Source organism: Capra hircus, chromosome 18 (assembly GCF_001704415.2).
Source record: "Capra hircus breed San Clemente chromosome 18, ASM170441v1, whole genome shotgun sequence".
Taxonomy (NCBI): Eukaryota; Metazoa; Chordata; class Mammalia; order Artiodactyla; family Bovidae; genus Capra; species Capra hircus.
In genome coordinates, this window is record NC_030825.1 from 44,461,528 (window position 1) to 44,478,182 (window position 16,655).

The 16,655-nt window shown below is 45.5% G+C and overlaps 1 protein-coding gene across 1 annotated transcript in view; it reads right to left on the bottom strand.

The window, feature by feature from the left end:
• The window catches only part of RHPN2 (rhophilin Rho GTPase binding protein 2), a 71,290-nt gene continuing 55,199 nt past the window's right edge, over positions 565-16,655 (bottom strand). The window contains exons 8-15 of the mRNA XM_018062266.1: positions 15,009-15,196; positions 14,447-14,603; positions 12,587-12,706; positions 10,990-11,184; positions 7,001-7,077; positions 6,563-6,709; positions 5,739-5,894; positions 565-1,899 (exon numbers count right to left, since the gene is read on the bottom strand). Coding sequence (XP_017917755.1) covers positions 1,639-1,899; positions 5,739-5,894; positions 6,563-6,709; positions 7,001-7,077; positions 10,990-11,184; positions 12,587-12,706; positions 14,447-14,603; positions 15,009-15,196 — 1,301 coding nt within the window. The 3' untranslated portion in view covers positions 565-1,638. The remainder of the gene's footprint in view (positions 1,900-5,738; positions 5,895-6,562; positions 6,710-7,000; positions 7,078-10,989; positions 11,185-12,586; positions 12,707-14,446; positions 14,604-15,008; positions 15,197-16,655) is intronic.

A 16,655-nucleotide genomic window follows, 5' to 3' on the forward strand; every position in this document is an offset into this window, starting at 1 on the left:
TTTTTTACATACACACTGCTTATTTATTTATTTACTTTTGGCTACACTGGGACTTAGTTGTTGCACACAGGCTTTCTCTAGCTGCAGAGAGCGGGGGCTACTCTTGTTTTGGTACTCAGGCTTCTCATGGTGCTGGCTTCTTTTGGGGCGCACAGGCTCTGGGCGCGCAGGCTTCAGTAGTTGCAGCACACGGCTCAGTAGTTGTGACTGGATGGTCCTAGGGCACTCAGGCTTCCAGAGTTGTGACACAGGGCTCATTAGTTGTGGCTCGAGGGCCTCAGAGTGTGCAGGCTTCAGGAGTTGTGGCTGCCTGGCTCCAGGGCACTTGGGCTTCAGTAGCTGCGGCACCCAGCTCTAGAGCACAGGCTTAATAGTTGTGGTGCAGGGGCTTAGTTGCCCTGCGGCCTGTGGAATCTTCCCGGACCCGGGATCAAACCCATGTCCGTTGCATTGGCAGGGAGAGTCCTATCCACTGCTCCACCAGGAAAGTCCAAACTTTAAAAAATCAAGTACAATAAAACTTCTGTGCGTTAGGGTAAGAAAGTGAAATCAAAATGGAAACCATTAACTGAGGCAAATGAATGTGTTTATTTAAATATTTTTACAAAAATATCAATAAGAACAGTGGATACACTTTCCCAAATATGGTTGCTTCCCTTTTGACATTACACACTAGAAAATATTCTAAGTTCATTTATTCTCAAAATGACATGGCAGTGCTATATCTGTAGAAGATATATAACTTATACTATGTCAACAGTGAATCTTAGAATCACTATGTTATCCAATGTATAGCAAGATAAACCAGTGTCATTTTACAAAGTCAAATAGAGCTCTAAACTTGAGTCATTTACATCTTGTCTTTGTACAATGTTTTTAACCCTTCCTAAAGACTCTTAAAATATACAATTATGTACTTTCTACTTTAAACAAAATGAGAAATGTTTTGAGTATCAAACAGTATATTATCTACCTTGTAGACAGCATCTTCATCTAACACTGCCACTGTGTTAGCGACTTTTAAGTGACATAAAGTGGAAGAAAAACTGCTCCTAAATGTTTTTTTTTTTAATCTAAAGTCATGACAAATTTGGCACTAGATTTTATCTGGAAATAGCCTTCATATTATCTAGAAATAATAGTAAAATCTTGTTCTAGGTTAGTGATTCCCCCTTAGGTAGCAGGTCTTTGGGACAGTTTTTAGTAACACTTAGTCTAGCATTATAGTCCCTCCCCCTGCCTGAGTTTGGGGTCACCTGAATTCCAAGTTAAGGAATTAATCTATGTATCACCTGAGCCTAAAAACTTACTAATAGGACCCATATAGGAAATCCTAATTGAACTCTGACATTAAGTAACTAAGAGTCCTAATTATAGTCGTTAAAAACAGCCGTATTTCCACATTCTTCTATTTACAATACTTTATATAATAAATAACTTGCAGCAGTATGGTTAGACTCCCCTAATTAAGTTTGTCTTCCACAAGCTTCTAGAGGCTTCTTGTTACTTACACTCAAGGACATATCAATTGTATGTTTATGCTCTGAGAAGATGGGATTTGAGCATATTGAGAAATCTTCCTCTGTGGCACAAACATGAAGGTCCAGTCAGTATGGGAAGCGCTCTCGCATCTTCACGTCAGTACAAAGAGCTGTCGGTGTTGAGAAGGCTGAAGGGAGAGGAGAGCTTTTTCTTGACTGGAGGCACTGCGACACCAACCGACGGGAGGCACAGGGTGCTCGCCGACTTCTGTCTGTTCTTGTTGGTGCCCCAGCTCAGAAATGAGAGCTTTTTCGAGACTTTCTTGGTTTTATCAGTTTTGTCATCAACATCGACGCCTAAGCAGATCATGGAGTAAGTCTTCTGCATGCCCACAGAGTAGGTGGCACATTTACTATGCTGTACCCAGAAAAAGAAGGACGGTTAAATGGTTGTTTTATCTTCCAAATAATTCTTTTTATTCTCAAAACCTGTCTTGATATGCTGTGATTATAATGAATTGAATATTTTAGGCAGACATATTTTTCTGTTATAGGAAGTAATCTATATACATGATTTAAATTATGAAAAGAATGGTTAGATCTCATTTAACCATTTTTAAAGTGTCGGTTAAAAATGGCTAGAAATCAAGGTGTCAGAGAAATGACTGCCAAGTTTTGAGACTCACATTCTGCACTCTCGGCATCCTCTTTAAGTGATATAATTCTGAGATTCAGTGACTAATGCTGATATAGGATTCGGTTCTTAAGAACAAGGACAGTTCTTAAGGAATATACTCAACAGCAGTCATTTAGGCTAGGGACCACTACTCACTTTTAAAGGTCATGACATCTGAAAAAGTGATACACACTCATGGTCAATAGTACTGAAATGCATCAGGTGAACAGCAGGTGTCCCTCCTACCTTTCAGCCCTGTCCACTGAGGCAACCACTATCTGTTCCATTTGTAGAGATAACATCCACATACAGGTATTGATATGTGTCAAGTATACAGCACCATTTGTCTTTCCTTAAGAATACACTGTGTACACGGGTTTACACCCTGCTTTCTTCGCTTAATGTATCCTGGATTTCAGCCCACACCAGTAGACATGGCTGGCGGCTCAGATGGTAAAGAATCCGCCTGCAATACAGGAGACTTGGGTTCAATCCCTGAGTCGGGAAGATCCCCTGGAGAAGGGAAAGGCAACCCACGCCAGTACTCTTGCCTGGAGAATCCCACATATAGAGAAGCCTGGTGGGCCACAGTCCACGGGATTGCAAAGAATCAAACACAACTGAGTGACTAAGCACGTTCTCTTTAAAGGACAACAGAATCCATGGTAACAAGGTTATGATTACATTTTTCCAGTTTCTTAAACTGATGAAATAAACATAAAATTTACCATTTTAACCACTCGTGGCCTTAAGTACACTCACACTGCTATGCAGCCATCACCACCACCCACCTCCAGAACTTATCCAGCTTCCCCGAGTGAACTCCATGCCCACTCAACACTACTGTTAACTTTTTCAGGATTGTGCAGGACTCAAATGGGAAATGTGAAGGAATTTGTTTTCTAAAGACTTCCATGGGAGTTATCACATGCTTCTAAGGTTTGCCTAATACTGAGATTACTTTGCTCACAGAATGTTTACTGACCATCTACCTTGTTCCAGGCACTGAAATCAGGCTGTATGTATAAGCAGACATACAATATATATCTGAAGCCATTGGGCACATTGTTCATAATATAAATCCAGGAAAGGAGTTTGAGTGGTGCAGCAAGAAAGGAGGGGACTTCACGATAAAATATCCCTCCTGAGTTCGGCACCTCTGGATAAAGACGCCTCTCCTTTTCTATTAATATAAAACTGCCCATTAGACTTGCCTGGTGCTCTAGTTATTGCAACTTGGCACTTTCACTGTGGTGGCCTGGGTTCTTGGGGAACTAAGATCCCAAAAGCCACACAGCGTGGCCAAAAAAATGGGAAAGAAACTCACTCTGTACTGGTCAGCAGCTTCTCCTCATTCCCTCGTGCCCCAGCCTCTGCTAAGCACTAACCTACATTCTGTTTCTGTGAATCTGCGTATTCTGAACATTTCTTAATGGAGTCACACCCTCATTCACTCTCTGACCCTCTCTAGTCTGAGTTCTGTTGCCATTTCCCCATGAAAGAGTGTCCTCTGGGGACTTTCCTGGCGGTCCAGTGGTTAGGACTCTGCACTTCCACTGCAGGGGTTACGGGTTTAATCCCTGGTGGGAACTAAGATCCCACGTGCCATGCGGTGCGGCCCAAACAAAGTGTCCTTTTGCCCCGCTGCCCGCTGCCAGGTACAACAAACAGCTCTGTTTACATCGTTCTCCACCTCTTAGCTGTGTTCAATACAAACCACCACTCTCTCCTGCAGGACTTTCTTCTCTTGGTTCCAGAAGCCCCTTTTTATCCCACCTTCACATCTACTTTGCACTCCCTTTCGCTCCTACTTGGGGATCTTAATCCCCCAACCAGGGATTGAACCTGCATCCCCTGGACTGGAAGCACAGTCTTAACCACTGGACCACCAGGGAAGTCCCCCATATGTGCCCCTTCACATGGCTGGATCTTCCTGACCCCCAGATGCTTGTGGTGTCTCTTCAAGGTTTAGTCCTCAGCCCTCAACCCCTCAAGGGTAATTTGATTTAGTGTCTTACAGCTTGAAACATCAACTCTATGCTGATATCCTCAAATATTTATTTCTAGCTCTGACATTTTCTGTGAACTAAAGATGTGACTACTCAGCTGCCTACATCACCTTGACGTGTCTCTTGGGTGTCTCATGGCACGTGAGACACTCACAGCACAGCACTTGTGTTTTCTCTCCTCTGCCCTCCTCACCCCCAGCCCCAATTTCCCATAATGAAAAATGATGCACTTGTTCAAGCCAAAAATCAAGGCGCCCTCCCCTTGTCTACCATCTTTTCTATACAACTCATCTACCAATTTGTCAGCTCTGCCTCCCAGTTAAGTCACAGGCACATCCACCTCTCTCCACCCCCTAGTGTAAAGCTGCTAACATCACTGGCCTGGGTGACTGCCACGGCCAGCTCGCTCTGCAGCCACGTGGCCAGCCTCCAGACAGCAAGAGAGCCTTCTACAATAAACATCAGAGCACACCATTCCCCATCTCATAAGGTTTCAACCTTCCTTCACTGCCAAGGAAGCACTGCCTGTCTCCAGCCTCATTTCTCAGCACGCTGGCCCTTTGTCACGATGCTCCAGCTGAAAGGCCTTTTAGTTCCTCTAGCAAGTGAAGCTCAGTCCTGCCAGTGGGTCTGGTATCTGCACCTGTTGGTGCCCCTGTCTATAGGCTCTTTTTTCTTGGGGTGGGAGGGTGGGCATGCTATGCTGCGTGGTATGTGGGATCTTAATTCCCCAACCAGGGATGGAACCCGCACCTACTACATTGGAAGTGCAGAGTCTTAACCACTGGACCACTAGGGAAGTCCCCGTATGCTTTGCTTATACCTCTTCACAGGGCTGGTTCCTCCTGACAGTCAAGCCTCAGTGCAGCCCTGCCCAGAGGCCCCTCCCAGCCCCAATCATCCTAGCTCATTACACATGTTATTTCCTTCACAGCACTTACCAAAATCACAACTATTTCTTTACTTATTTAGTGCCAGCTTTGTGGGGTAGGACCTTATCTTATTTCAGCTGGAGCTCCAACACCTGAGAAGAGCCTGGCACACAACTGATGCCCAATCAATAGTTGCTGAATGAATACATGCATACTGTTCTAAACAGAAGTATCCAATGTACAAAATTAAATGCAGCGAGTACAGAAGAGCGTGAATGCGACAGCTCCTCCTCCTTGGGGACACAGAAGAATAGAACTGTGCCTGTGAACTTGCACGGGCTCAGACACGTCCCGAGATCTCACAGGAAAGTGCTAACACTCCTGAGAAGAACATCTGCCACACACCTTCTGTACCATTTGAATATGTATATTTTTAAACCATGAGTATGTATCACTTTTGCAATGGAAAAGAATTTAATCAGAAAGATAGATCCATTGGTTCATCTTTAAGATTTTTTTAAAAAAAGCTTTCCAGTGATTTCTCTGACCCAAGTTGAACACATTCTCAGTGATGACAAACTTAGGAGCTCAGTCATTTGTGGCATGTTACAAATGCAGGCAGGCAGCAGGGGTCCTGAGGCTGGCTCACCCTGACTTCACTCCACATCACTATTTACTGCCAGGGGGCATCAGTACTCACCATGGATGATGTGGCATCCAGGAGGCTCACGACCTTCATCTCAATGTCATTCTGGCCAAAGCTCTTCAGCATTTTCATAACCTCACTCAGCGTCAGCCACTTACAATCCACGTCTTGAATGGAAACAATATAATCCCCTTCCTTGGTTCCTGCCTCCTAAAAAATATATATGATTTCAATACAGGTCAACATTCTGTTCACTGAAATCCCTGCAGTAGTTCCCAAGTTCATTAACAAAATAGTTATCTGCATAAGTTAACTTCAAGAAGGCAAGAATTGTGGTGGGTGTGGAGGGTATAGAGGTGGGGCCCAAGACAGATGGATACATGAATACAAATAGCTGATATATTTTGTCGTAACAGCAGAAACTAACACAACATTGTAAAGCAATTATACTCCAATTTAAAAGAAAAAAAGGCAAAAATTAATCTGTTTCTCTTTGGGCAAGAAAGGTATGAAAGGCCTTGCACATAAAACCAGGCCTTTTACTTAGAAGAGCCCTAAATCAAATCACCCCAGTATATTTGTGTGGACAGCACTCTTTATCCTGGTAGCTTAGATGGTAAAGAATCTGCCTGCAAAGCAGAAGACCCAGGTTCTATCCCTGGGTTGGGAAGATCTCTTAGTGAGGGGAATGGCTACCCACTCCAGTATTTTTGCCTGGAGAATCCCATGACAGAGGAGCCTGGCGGGCTACAGTCCATAAGGTCACAAAGAGTCAGACATGACTGAGCAACTAACACTTAACTCTGTCCTTTACCAGACTGACTGTCTGAAAAGGTGCCAGTGAGTTTTGCTTCCAATCTAGAAGGATCCATGCTTACCGCAGCAGAGCAGTATGGATCCAGGAAGTGGACTTGAACTGGGGAGTTTCCTCTCAGGGTGAACCCCAAGTCCCCTTCTTCTGCAGTGAAGTGAATACTTCGAGGAGCCGTCCATCTCTTGTTAGCCGAAAACACAGATAAAGGACCCTTGGGAAAAGAGCATCATTAGGTTAGGATCTGAAGGCTGAGTCAGGCATTTGAAAGCTAAAGGAAATGATGCCTTGTTGTCCTTACAGATTTCATTCAGCCCTGGTCAAAAGACTCCTGATACCATCTGCAATAATCTGCGCTACAAAGTCATACAAGAATGTTCATTGCCATTTTCTCTAAAAGATTGATATATTTAAAACAAAATTATGTTATATAGCATCTCTACATACTTGCAACTTATAAAAAAGCCTTCCCCTCAAGTCATTATGAAATAAATGTTCAACATACCAGCTTTTGGAAGAAGTCTGTTACTGTCACTTTAGAGAACTGTGGGAGTATAATTTCAACTTCTCGCTCAGTTTTAGCTGGAAAAGAAAGTTAAAAATAAAAGCATAAGTGATTCTGTAATTGAAAGTTATTTTTGAAAACTCAGGCCTGAGTCCATTTGGGTATCTACTATGAGCTATAGCCCACTCTGGGGCTGGGACAGATAGTGACATAAGACAAATTCCCTGCCTTCACGGGAGCTTATTTGCATTCTATTGCAGCAGTCCCCAGCCTTTCTGGCTCTAGGGACCCATTTTGTGGAAGACAGTTTTTCCACGGATCAGGGAGCAGAGATGGTTTCAGGATGATTCAAGTGCGTTACATTTATTGGGCACTTTATTTCTACTTTATGGCAATTTCAGGATACTCTGCCTTGACTTTAGGGTTAGGATTCATGCTCCTACAAGAATTTAATGTTGCGGCTGATCTGACGGGAGATGGCGCTCAGGCGGTAATGCAAGCGATGGGGAGCGGCTATAAATACAGGTAAGACTTTGCTGGCTCGCCCCCTGCTCACCTCTTGCTGGGAGGCTTGTTTCCAAACAGGCCATGGCCTGGTACTGGTCTGAGGCCCAGGGGCTAGGGACCCCTGTTCTAGTGGACATCCTCTGATACTCATAAAATCCTACTGAAAAGTAACTTACATTTCAGGTGTGGCTGTTGGGGAAATACCATGCTTTCAACACTTAAGTTTTGGGCAAGACGTGCTTCCCCTTTTCATTATTAACATGCAACGTGAGGATTTCACAGTGAGAAGTGGGTTTGCCAAATCACGCGCATCAATAGCTAAATAGCTCCGCCATCATACTCATGGCACTGCAGCCATGAAATTAAAAGATGCTCGCTCCTTGGAAGAAGAGCTGTGACACCTAGAGAGCATATTAAAAAGCAGAGGCATTACTTTGCCGACAAAGGTCCGTACAGTCAAAGCTATGGTTTCTTCAGTAGTCGTGTACACATGTGAGAGTTGGACCATAAGATTTGGATGTCGAAGCACCATAGACTTGGACCAACGCTGAGCACTGAAGAATTGATGCTTCTGAACTGTGATGCTAGAGAAGACTCTTGAGAGTCCCTTGGACTGCAAGGGGATCAAACCATTCAATCCTAAAGGAAATCAATCCTGAATATTCATTGGAAGAACTGATGCTGAAGTTGAAGCTTCAACACTTTGGCCATCTGATGCGAAGAGATGACTCATTAGAAAAGACCCTGATGCTGGGAAAGATTGAGGGCAAGAGCAGACGGGAGTGACAGAGGATGAGATGAACGACATCACTGACTCAATGGACATGAGTTTGAGCAAACTCAGGGAGATAGTGAAGAACAGGGAAGCCTGGCATGCTGAGTCCATGGGGTCACAAAGAGCCGGATACAACTTAGCAACTGAACAACAACAAGCCAACCCTTCCCACAAGGCTAGTCAGTGTTTATCAAAAGATCCCAGTGCAGGCTAAGAATACATGAAAAACAATTTATAAAAAAAAGAAAATCTGGGGAAGAAGACTGGCAATGCCAAGAAAGCTGAACCTCTGTATTCACAGGATGACCCTGTGGTTTCTTTCTAACTGTTTCACACAGCACTGGGCTCAGGCAGGCTGCTCATCTACTACAAGACTGGTGCTACCACCCCCAGAAAACGTCACCAGGAGCTGTGCGTCTCCCTCCTATGGAGGTTGTCTCTACTTTGTAGCCACAGACCACACTGCATGGACAAGGTTGCCAAGGAAGTAGCCTGTGTCCATAAAGGAGAATTCTTGAGTGCATTCTTGTTTCCACCAACCATCTTGGTCATCTGGAGCAAAGACTTTGATCCCTCCAAGCCTGCGTTGCCTCATCTTTAAGATAAGGGTGAGAACGAGTAGAATGAAATTCTATATACATCTGAGGCTTAATGTTGTTCCTCACTTCAGTTCAGTTCAGTTCAGTCACTCAGTCGTGTCCGACTCTTTGCGACCCCATGGACCACAGCACACCTGGCTTCCCTGTCCATCACCAACTCCTTGGCAGATCTCAAATCCTCAACAGACATTAGCCAACTTTACTACTGACAAACTCGGCATTCTAGTTTGAAAAGGGTTCTATCTCTAGAAGCTTGTCCCTGAAAATGGGGTGGAACTTCAGAGACTGGGGACAGAGGTGTAGGGAGTGGGGTGGGAGGGGGCTTGGGCAAAGGGGGGTTCCCTCAGTTGGGCTACTTCACTCCCTTTCTTCTAACTCCTAGAAAGAGTCTAGTCATTTTTAACTGAAAGGTCACCTCTCCAGGCAACCGTCCACCTCACAGCTCCTGCCCTTCACGGCAGAACTGACCACTACCTCCCCAAGGGCTGCAGCAACTAACCAGTTTATTTCCGTATTTCTAAACTCAAGACAGTGCTCAACACCTTAGAGATGCTTAGAAAGTGCTGGTGGTACAAGATCTCATTTATATGTGGAATCAGAAACAAACTCATCAGCATCTATTTATGATTTAAAAAAAAAACCTCAACAAAGTGGGTATAGAGGGAACAAGCCTCAACATAATAAAGGCCACATATGACAAGCCTTGAAAAATTCTCCTCTAAGATGAGGAACAAGACAGGGATGCCCACTCTTACAACTTTTATTTTACATGGTACTAGAAGTCCTAGCCATAGCAATTAGACAAGGAAAAAAAAATTATTAGGCATCCAAATCAGAAAGAAGTAAAACTGTCACCATGAGCAGATGACATACTACTACAAACAGAGAACCCTAATTGTTGTTCAGTAACTAAGTCATATCTGACTCTGTGCAAACCCATGGACTATATTTGAACTAATGAATGAATTCAGTAAAGTTGCAGGATACGAAATCAATAAACAGAAATCCATTATATAAACAAATCCAGTATATCTATTCGCAAATAACAAACTATCAGGAAGAGAAATTAAGAAAGCAATCTAATTTATAATTACATCAAAAATAATAAAATACATAGAGATAAATTTACCCAAGGAAGTGAAAGATCTCTATACTGCAAACTATAAGACATTGTTAAAGAAACTGAAGAAAACATAAATAAATGGAAAGATATTCCATGTCTGTAGACTAGAGAAGTTATATTGTTAAAATGTCCAATTGTTTATATATATATATATATATATACACACACATACACATTTGGATATTGTTATAATATCCAAAGCAATCTACTGATTCAATGTAATCACTATCAAAAATCCAATGGCATATATAACAGAACTAGAACAAATAATTCTAAAATTTGTATAGAACCAAAAAAGATCCCAAATAGCCAAAACAATCTTGAGATAAAAGAACAAAGCTAGAGCTCCAGCATGAAATCATGCTCCTTGATATCAATTATAGTATGAAGTTACAGTAATCAAAACAGTATAGCCTGGGCACAAAAACAGACACACAGATCAATGAAACACCTTCCAAGATCAAGCCTCGGAGGAGGAATAAGGATGCAGGTGGCTTTCAAATCATGCAGTCGGAGGTAACAGACAGATAGCAAAGTGCAGATTTCCATTAAAATAGTGGTATGTGGGTGGGTACGGAGCATAGGGAAAATGTCAAGGTAAAAGGCAGTTCCTGGGTGCTCCTGACTATCAGTAATAGCTACAACCCCAGAGGAGGTCATGAGACTTCAAGGAAAGGAACCTAAAGGAAGGAAACCAGGGAGAGGAGACCCTCAAGGATGCCAAGAGGGGAGACTGGGATTGGGCAAGGCAGTCAGCGAAGAGTGGGAAGGAAAGTCAGAGCACAACCAAGGTGGCAGGACCCTGACATCACAGGTAGCGATATGAGGGGCAGGAGGGGGTCAGCTGTCACTAAAGGGTCAAAAAAGACCATAAAGGAGGCCCCAGATCTAAGAGTGAGAAGGTAAGGTCTCCAGGGCAAGAGGAGCACTTGAGCAGCCCTGCCTCTCATGCAGCACACTCTGCACTGGCACCCACGCCACTCACAGACGATGTCGGGAGCATCGGTCAAGTTCAGGAGGTCATCGTCCTCCCGGAGCTGAGAGTACTTAAGCTGGGACCGCTGGCGCGCCGCGGACAGCACCTCCTGCAGCACCTCGATGTTGCGGAGCTTCTTGCACAGGCTGGCCTCCCTCATGGACTCCTCGTGGTGGGTAACAGCTCGGCACAGATGGGATTTCCCTGCCCACAGAAAATCAACACCACCGGTCACGTGTAACAAATGCAACGTGAATACTTCATGGAGAGCCTGAGCGCCCAAGGATCTACCCAGAAAGGTGGACATTCTCTTTCCGGAAGGATCTGCCTGGAAGGCTTCAGTCCCTCTGAACTGTGTGTGCAGTATGCTCACTTCTGTCTCTAGAACTATCATTCAGCAAACATTTACCAAATGTTCTAGGCATTAGAGATAAAGCAAAAGCTAGCCTCTATATTCACTGAGTTAAAATAACAAGCAAAGAAATGTATAATGGGTCATGCAGCATTAAGGTTCTGGAGAAAAATAAAGCAGAAACAAAAATAATAGGCAGATGTAGTAACTGAGAAGATGGGGAATGAGGAGTCGCCGTTCTATGATGTGTGATCAGAAAGGTCTTTTAGGAGGTTAACTTAGGCAGAGCCCTGAAGCATTCCTAGAAGAAGTGCAACAAGTGCAAAGGCCCTGGGACAGGAGCATGCCTGAATGTTTAAGGACAACAAGGGGCTTGGAAGTTTCGCTGGGGAGAGTGAAGGCTGCAGAGAAGGATGGAGAATGAGGCCAGAGAGCGCAGGTGAAGACTCCTATCATTCTCTGGGTGAGAAGGGAGCACGAGGGCTCCTGGTAAAAAGCTGGGCAAGCTGTGTGACCTCTCTGGACCTCTCTCTCCTCAAATGAAAACTGGGTATCATACCACATCTATCTCATAGGGTTGGGTGAGGTTTAAGCGAGTTAATATCTACTAAGCAGGCACCACGTAAGCATAGCTTAGACCAGGGTAGTAGGTAAGAAGTGATCAGGTTTGGGATATTTTTCTAGGTAGAGTCAACAAGATTTGCTAATCAAAGATGGATGAGGAAGAAAGATGACGGTAAAGAGTGAGTCCTAGGTTTCTGGCCTGCAAACCTAGAAAGATGGAGTCACCATCACTGAGATGGGGAAAGTGCATGTGCGGGATGGGGGGCAAGTTTGAGTGGTGGAAGAACTCAGATTTGGACACAGAAAACTTGCTCTGAGATCTGTTAGAGACCAAACTGGGACAATTCATTCTCGGTTCTTAAGTGTGGCCTATGAAACACGTGCTTCCAGAATAGGATGACCAAGGACCATCCCCTGGACCACTAGGGAGCTGGAAGACTGCCAAAGCTCTGGCTCCACTGTGAGAGAGCTGGGCGCACAGAGAACCCATGAGAACACAGCTCTGGAAGCCCGCTGAGGCTAGAGGACTATGCCTCCTGGTTTCTGAATCCAGAGTGGCCACAATGACTCAGAAGACCTACTCCCCAGGCCCTTCCCTGGCAACCTGTCTGGGGTTGTCAGTGAGTGGGAGCAGCTGGATGGGTCAGACAGGACACAAGGGAGGAAGGGGGCAGGAGAGCCAACACGCACCCAGTAGTTGGCGCTGATGAACATTCTTCAGGGTGCCCAAGGGTGTCAGTCCCTCTGGCATGTGGCTGTAGAGCTGGGACAGGCACTTCTCCTGGTGGTCCTCATCTTCACCAGGCTTCACTGCAACAGGAACCGCAAGATAGATCCTTTATTCATGACCGTGGTGGAGCCTTTATACACGGCTCCACAGACCCACTGAGAAATCCCTCTTTCAACTACATCCCCAGCTTAACAAGGCACTTGGGATAATAGGTCTCCTTTCCACCCCTGGCCACACCCAGGCAATCCAGCCCAAGGTCTTTGTGCAGGGGGGCCAGTCTCACTCTAGGGGCTCGTGATTTGGCTCCAAGCCCCTGATCTCTATCTCCTCCCAGTCACCCATCTGACCAACCTCCAAGCACAGCCCTGCCTTAAACCTCTGAGGGCCTCCCTGCCTGCACCCTGCCTGGTATATGTCCATTCCTAACCTCACCAAACCACCCACCGCTACCTCAACAGCCTCCGTTCCAGGACCCAGTCAGATCCTGTTCTCACTCTAGCTGTCCTCTCCTTCCTCGTTCCACTGGAAAAGTCCCCCTCAGAGTCCCCAGGCTAACTTAGATGGCCATGCCTGCCTCGGAGGAACCTCCATGACTATACCAAGGACTCCAACCTCTGCCCCATTTGTGTTCCTACCTCAGCGACTGAAGCATTGAGCATTCCTATTGGTTCACCCGACCAGTCCCGCTCAAAAGACTATAATCATCCCAGCAGGAGCAGCTAACACAGAGAGCCTTCCATATATGGAGCATTATATAGCTTTGCACAAAGGCACTTAGTTTTCACAACAGCTTGTGAGATAGGATCTCTTCATATTCCCGTTTTATAGTTGAGAAAACTGAGGCACAGAGCAGCTAAGTAACTTGCCCAAGATCACCTAGCTAGTAAATGAGAGCTGAGATGTGAACCCAGGAAGTCTGGCCCCAGAGGATGGCCTTTCCATTACTTGGAGGGCAGCCTTGATGAGCATGAATTGCAATGAAAGTCCCTTTCCCACCTACAACCTCAGATCAGAGCCAAGACTAGGGGGAGGAGAGTGAGGCATTCACCCCAGGCTGAAATTTTAAGCAGGTGCTCTAAACCCAGTCACCAAGATATATACGATAGTTTAATACAATTTTCTAAGTATCAAAATTAATGCAAAAATATTCATAATGAACATCAAATTTCCTTTGTTTCATGCTCCAGTGTGCCTCAGCATACCACTGTTATTATCTGCATCTTCATTTTCTTTTATTAATTTGTTTTTGACCACACCACACAGCATGTGGTGTCTTAATTCCCTGACCAGGGATCAAACCCGTGCTTCATGAAGTGGAAGCATGGAGTCTTGACCACTGGCCTGCCAAGGAAGTCCCAACAGGTGTCTTCATTTAAAGTTTTAAGGTGTCTTCTTTTAAATTTTAATCACCGTGGATTTTTGCCTCAGTTTTGATTCATCTACAATTACATGTTAAAACATTATCTCAATTACTGAGTTCAAAATCTAAGGGCATCCCCTTAGATTTTGTGTTTGAGGTGAGTATCTTCCCAATCTAGTCCTGGTCCTAGATTCCAGGTGAAATATCTCCATGAAGCTGTCAGCTCCACCCCAGGCAGAAGAAATGCTACCCCCTCCCCCTCCCACAGCAGTATCACATCACCCCTAATCCCACCCTGTGTGACAGCTGCCTGGGCCCACGTGTAACCCCCACCCTCTGCCCCCAGGCTGTTGAGCATCTCTCAGGCAAGCAGAAAGCTCTCGCTCAGCTCAGTGTCACCCAGAGGCAGCAAGCCTGCAACCCTGACCAAAGCCCGGAGCCACAGGCTGCCCAGCCTTACGCTGGTGGTCGATGAGCAGGGTGGCTGTGAAGTAGTGGGCCAGGGCTTCATAGTGGTGGGCCTTCACGCAGGCCAGGCTGGCCCAGGAGTACGGGATGTTCTCCTTCACCGGCTCCTGGTTCATGGCTGCGTGCAGCTGCCGATAGACCTCTCCCACCTAGAATGGAAGGAGCGCTGGGAGTGAGGAGCCTGGCACAGGGGCCCTCACGTATCCGGGCTGCAGAACAAGAGCCCTTTCTTCTCTGTGGCGGCCCCTGCCAGAGGCCGCTCCACAGTCTGGGAGCTATTCCAAGGGCTCCCAGTGTTGTCAGTGTCAGAGTTGACAGGGAGACTGGGCCACCGTCATTATGCTGGTCTTTAGGCTCAGCTGCAGATGGAATCAGTGATCCATATCTGAAACACCAACTTGCCAACAAAAGGCAAGCCAGTGCTCTGGCCGGCCAGGGTGGGCGTGCTGCCCAGGTCACGGGCAAGCTGCCGTGGGAAGCCCCTGCCACCTCCAGGGGGCCCACACCAACGCACCCTGCTCGCCCCGGAAGTCAGGGGAAACAGCAAGGCTCACCTTGGCCGCTTCCTGAGCCACCTTCACCAGGAGGAAGAACTCGTTCTGGAGCCCAGGGAGGCAGACCTTCTCAAACGTGCTTTCTTGGGCTTGTGCCAGCATCATTTTGACGAGCACACTGAGCATGGCGGGGCTCATGTCGTAGCTTGGAGTGTGAGTAAATGTCTCCTTCAGGTAGTTTAAAACCCCTGCAATTGGAATTGTTTTGAGCATTAGTTAGGAATAGCCTGTTTATTTCACCATGCTGCTCAAGAATATAAAAAATGATGAAGCAAAAATATGAAACTAGTGTCCCAAAGCATCTCTAGAAAACTGATTCTCAATTACCATGAAAACCTGCAATTCCACTCCTGGGTATAACCCCACAGAATTGAAAGCAGTGACTTAAACTAATATTTATACAAGAATGCTCATGGCGGCATTATCCCTAGTAACCAAAAGGTAGAAACTCAAATGTCCATCGACATTTGCGACACGAGGATAAATCAAGTGTGGTCTATACATACGATGGAGTATTTTCAGCCTTGGGACTTCCCTGGTGACCCAGTGGCTAAGACTTCTTACTCCCAGTTCAATCCCTGGTCAGGGAACTAAATCCCACACGCCGTAACTAAGACCAAAGATCCCTTGTGCTGCAACTAAGACCTGGAGCAGCCAAATAAATAAAATAAATATATATTTTTTAAAAGGCAAGGGCTTCCCTGGTGGCTCGGTGGTAAAGCATCTGCCTGCCAATGCAGGAGACGTGGGTTTGATCTCTGGTCTGGGAAGGTCCCACATGCTGCTAAGCAACTAAGCCCCTGCACCACAATTACTGAGACTGTGCTCTAGAGCCCAGGAACCACAACTACTGAGTTCACATGCTGCAACTACTGAAGCCCACGTGCCCCAGATCCTATGCTCTGCAATGAGAGAAGCCACTGCAACAAAAAGGCGTTGCTTGGCAACCAGAGTAGCCCCCCATCCCCACCCCTCACTCACACTGGAGGAAAGCCCACACAACAATGAAGACTCAGCACAGCCAAAAATAAATGAATCAATCTTTTTTTTTTTAAAAAAAGAAGTCAATTCTGACACATGGTACAACATGGATGAAGACATCATGCTACGTGAAGGAGGTCCATCATACTGAGCGGAGGTATCTGGAATAGTCAAATTCATAGACACACATGGGCTGGAGGGAGGAGGGAATGGAGTTATTGTTTAATGAGACAGAGTTTCCCTTTGGGGAGATTAAAAAATGTTCTGGGGATAGACAGTTGCACAATAGTGTGGCTGTACTTGATACTAACAAACTACTCCTAAAAATGGTTACAACTGTAATTTTGTTAGGCATGTTTTACCAGTAAGAAGACTTTTGTTTTCCAGTTCTCTTCGAAAACATTTACATCTGTATCAAGCAAGGAAACCAGCCTGCTCCCTGTCCATTCCTCTCTCACCTGGACCGTTGTAAGAAATTCCATACGTGACTAGGCATTTGAGGGAAGTGAAGGAAGACAGAATGACTAAAGGGCTTGCAGGGGGTCATGCTCACTCTTAACCTCTGGGTCATTCAGAAATTCAAGGCTTTTCTCCAGGACCTCAGGGAAGATCAGCTCAGTCACTCTAGTGGAAATTTTCATGCTATAGCCCTCAGCTGACTTTCTT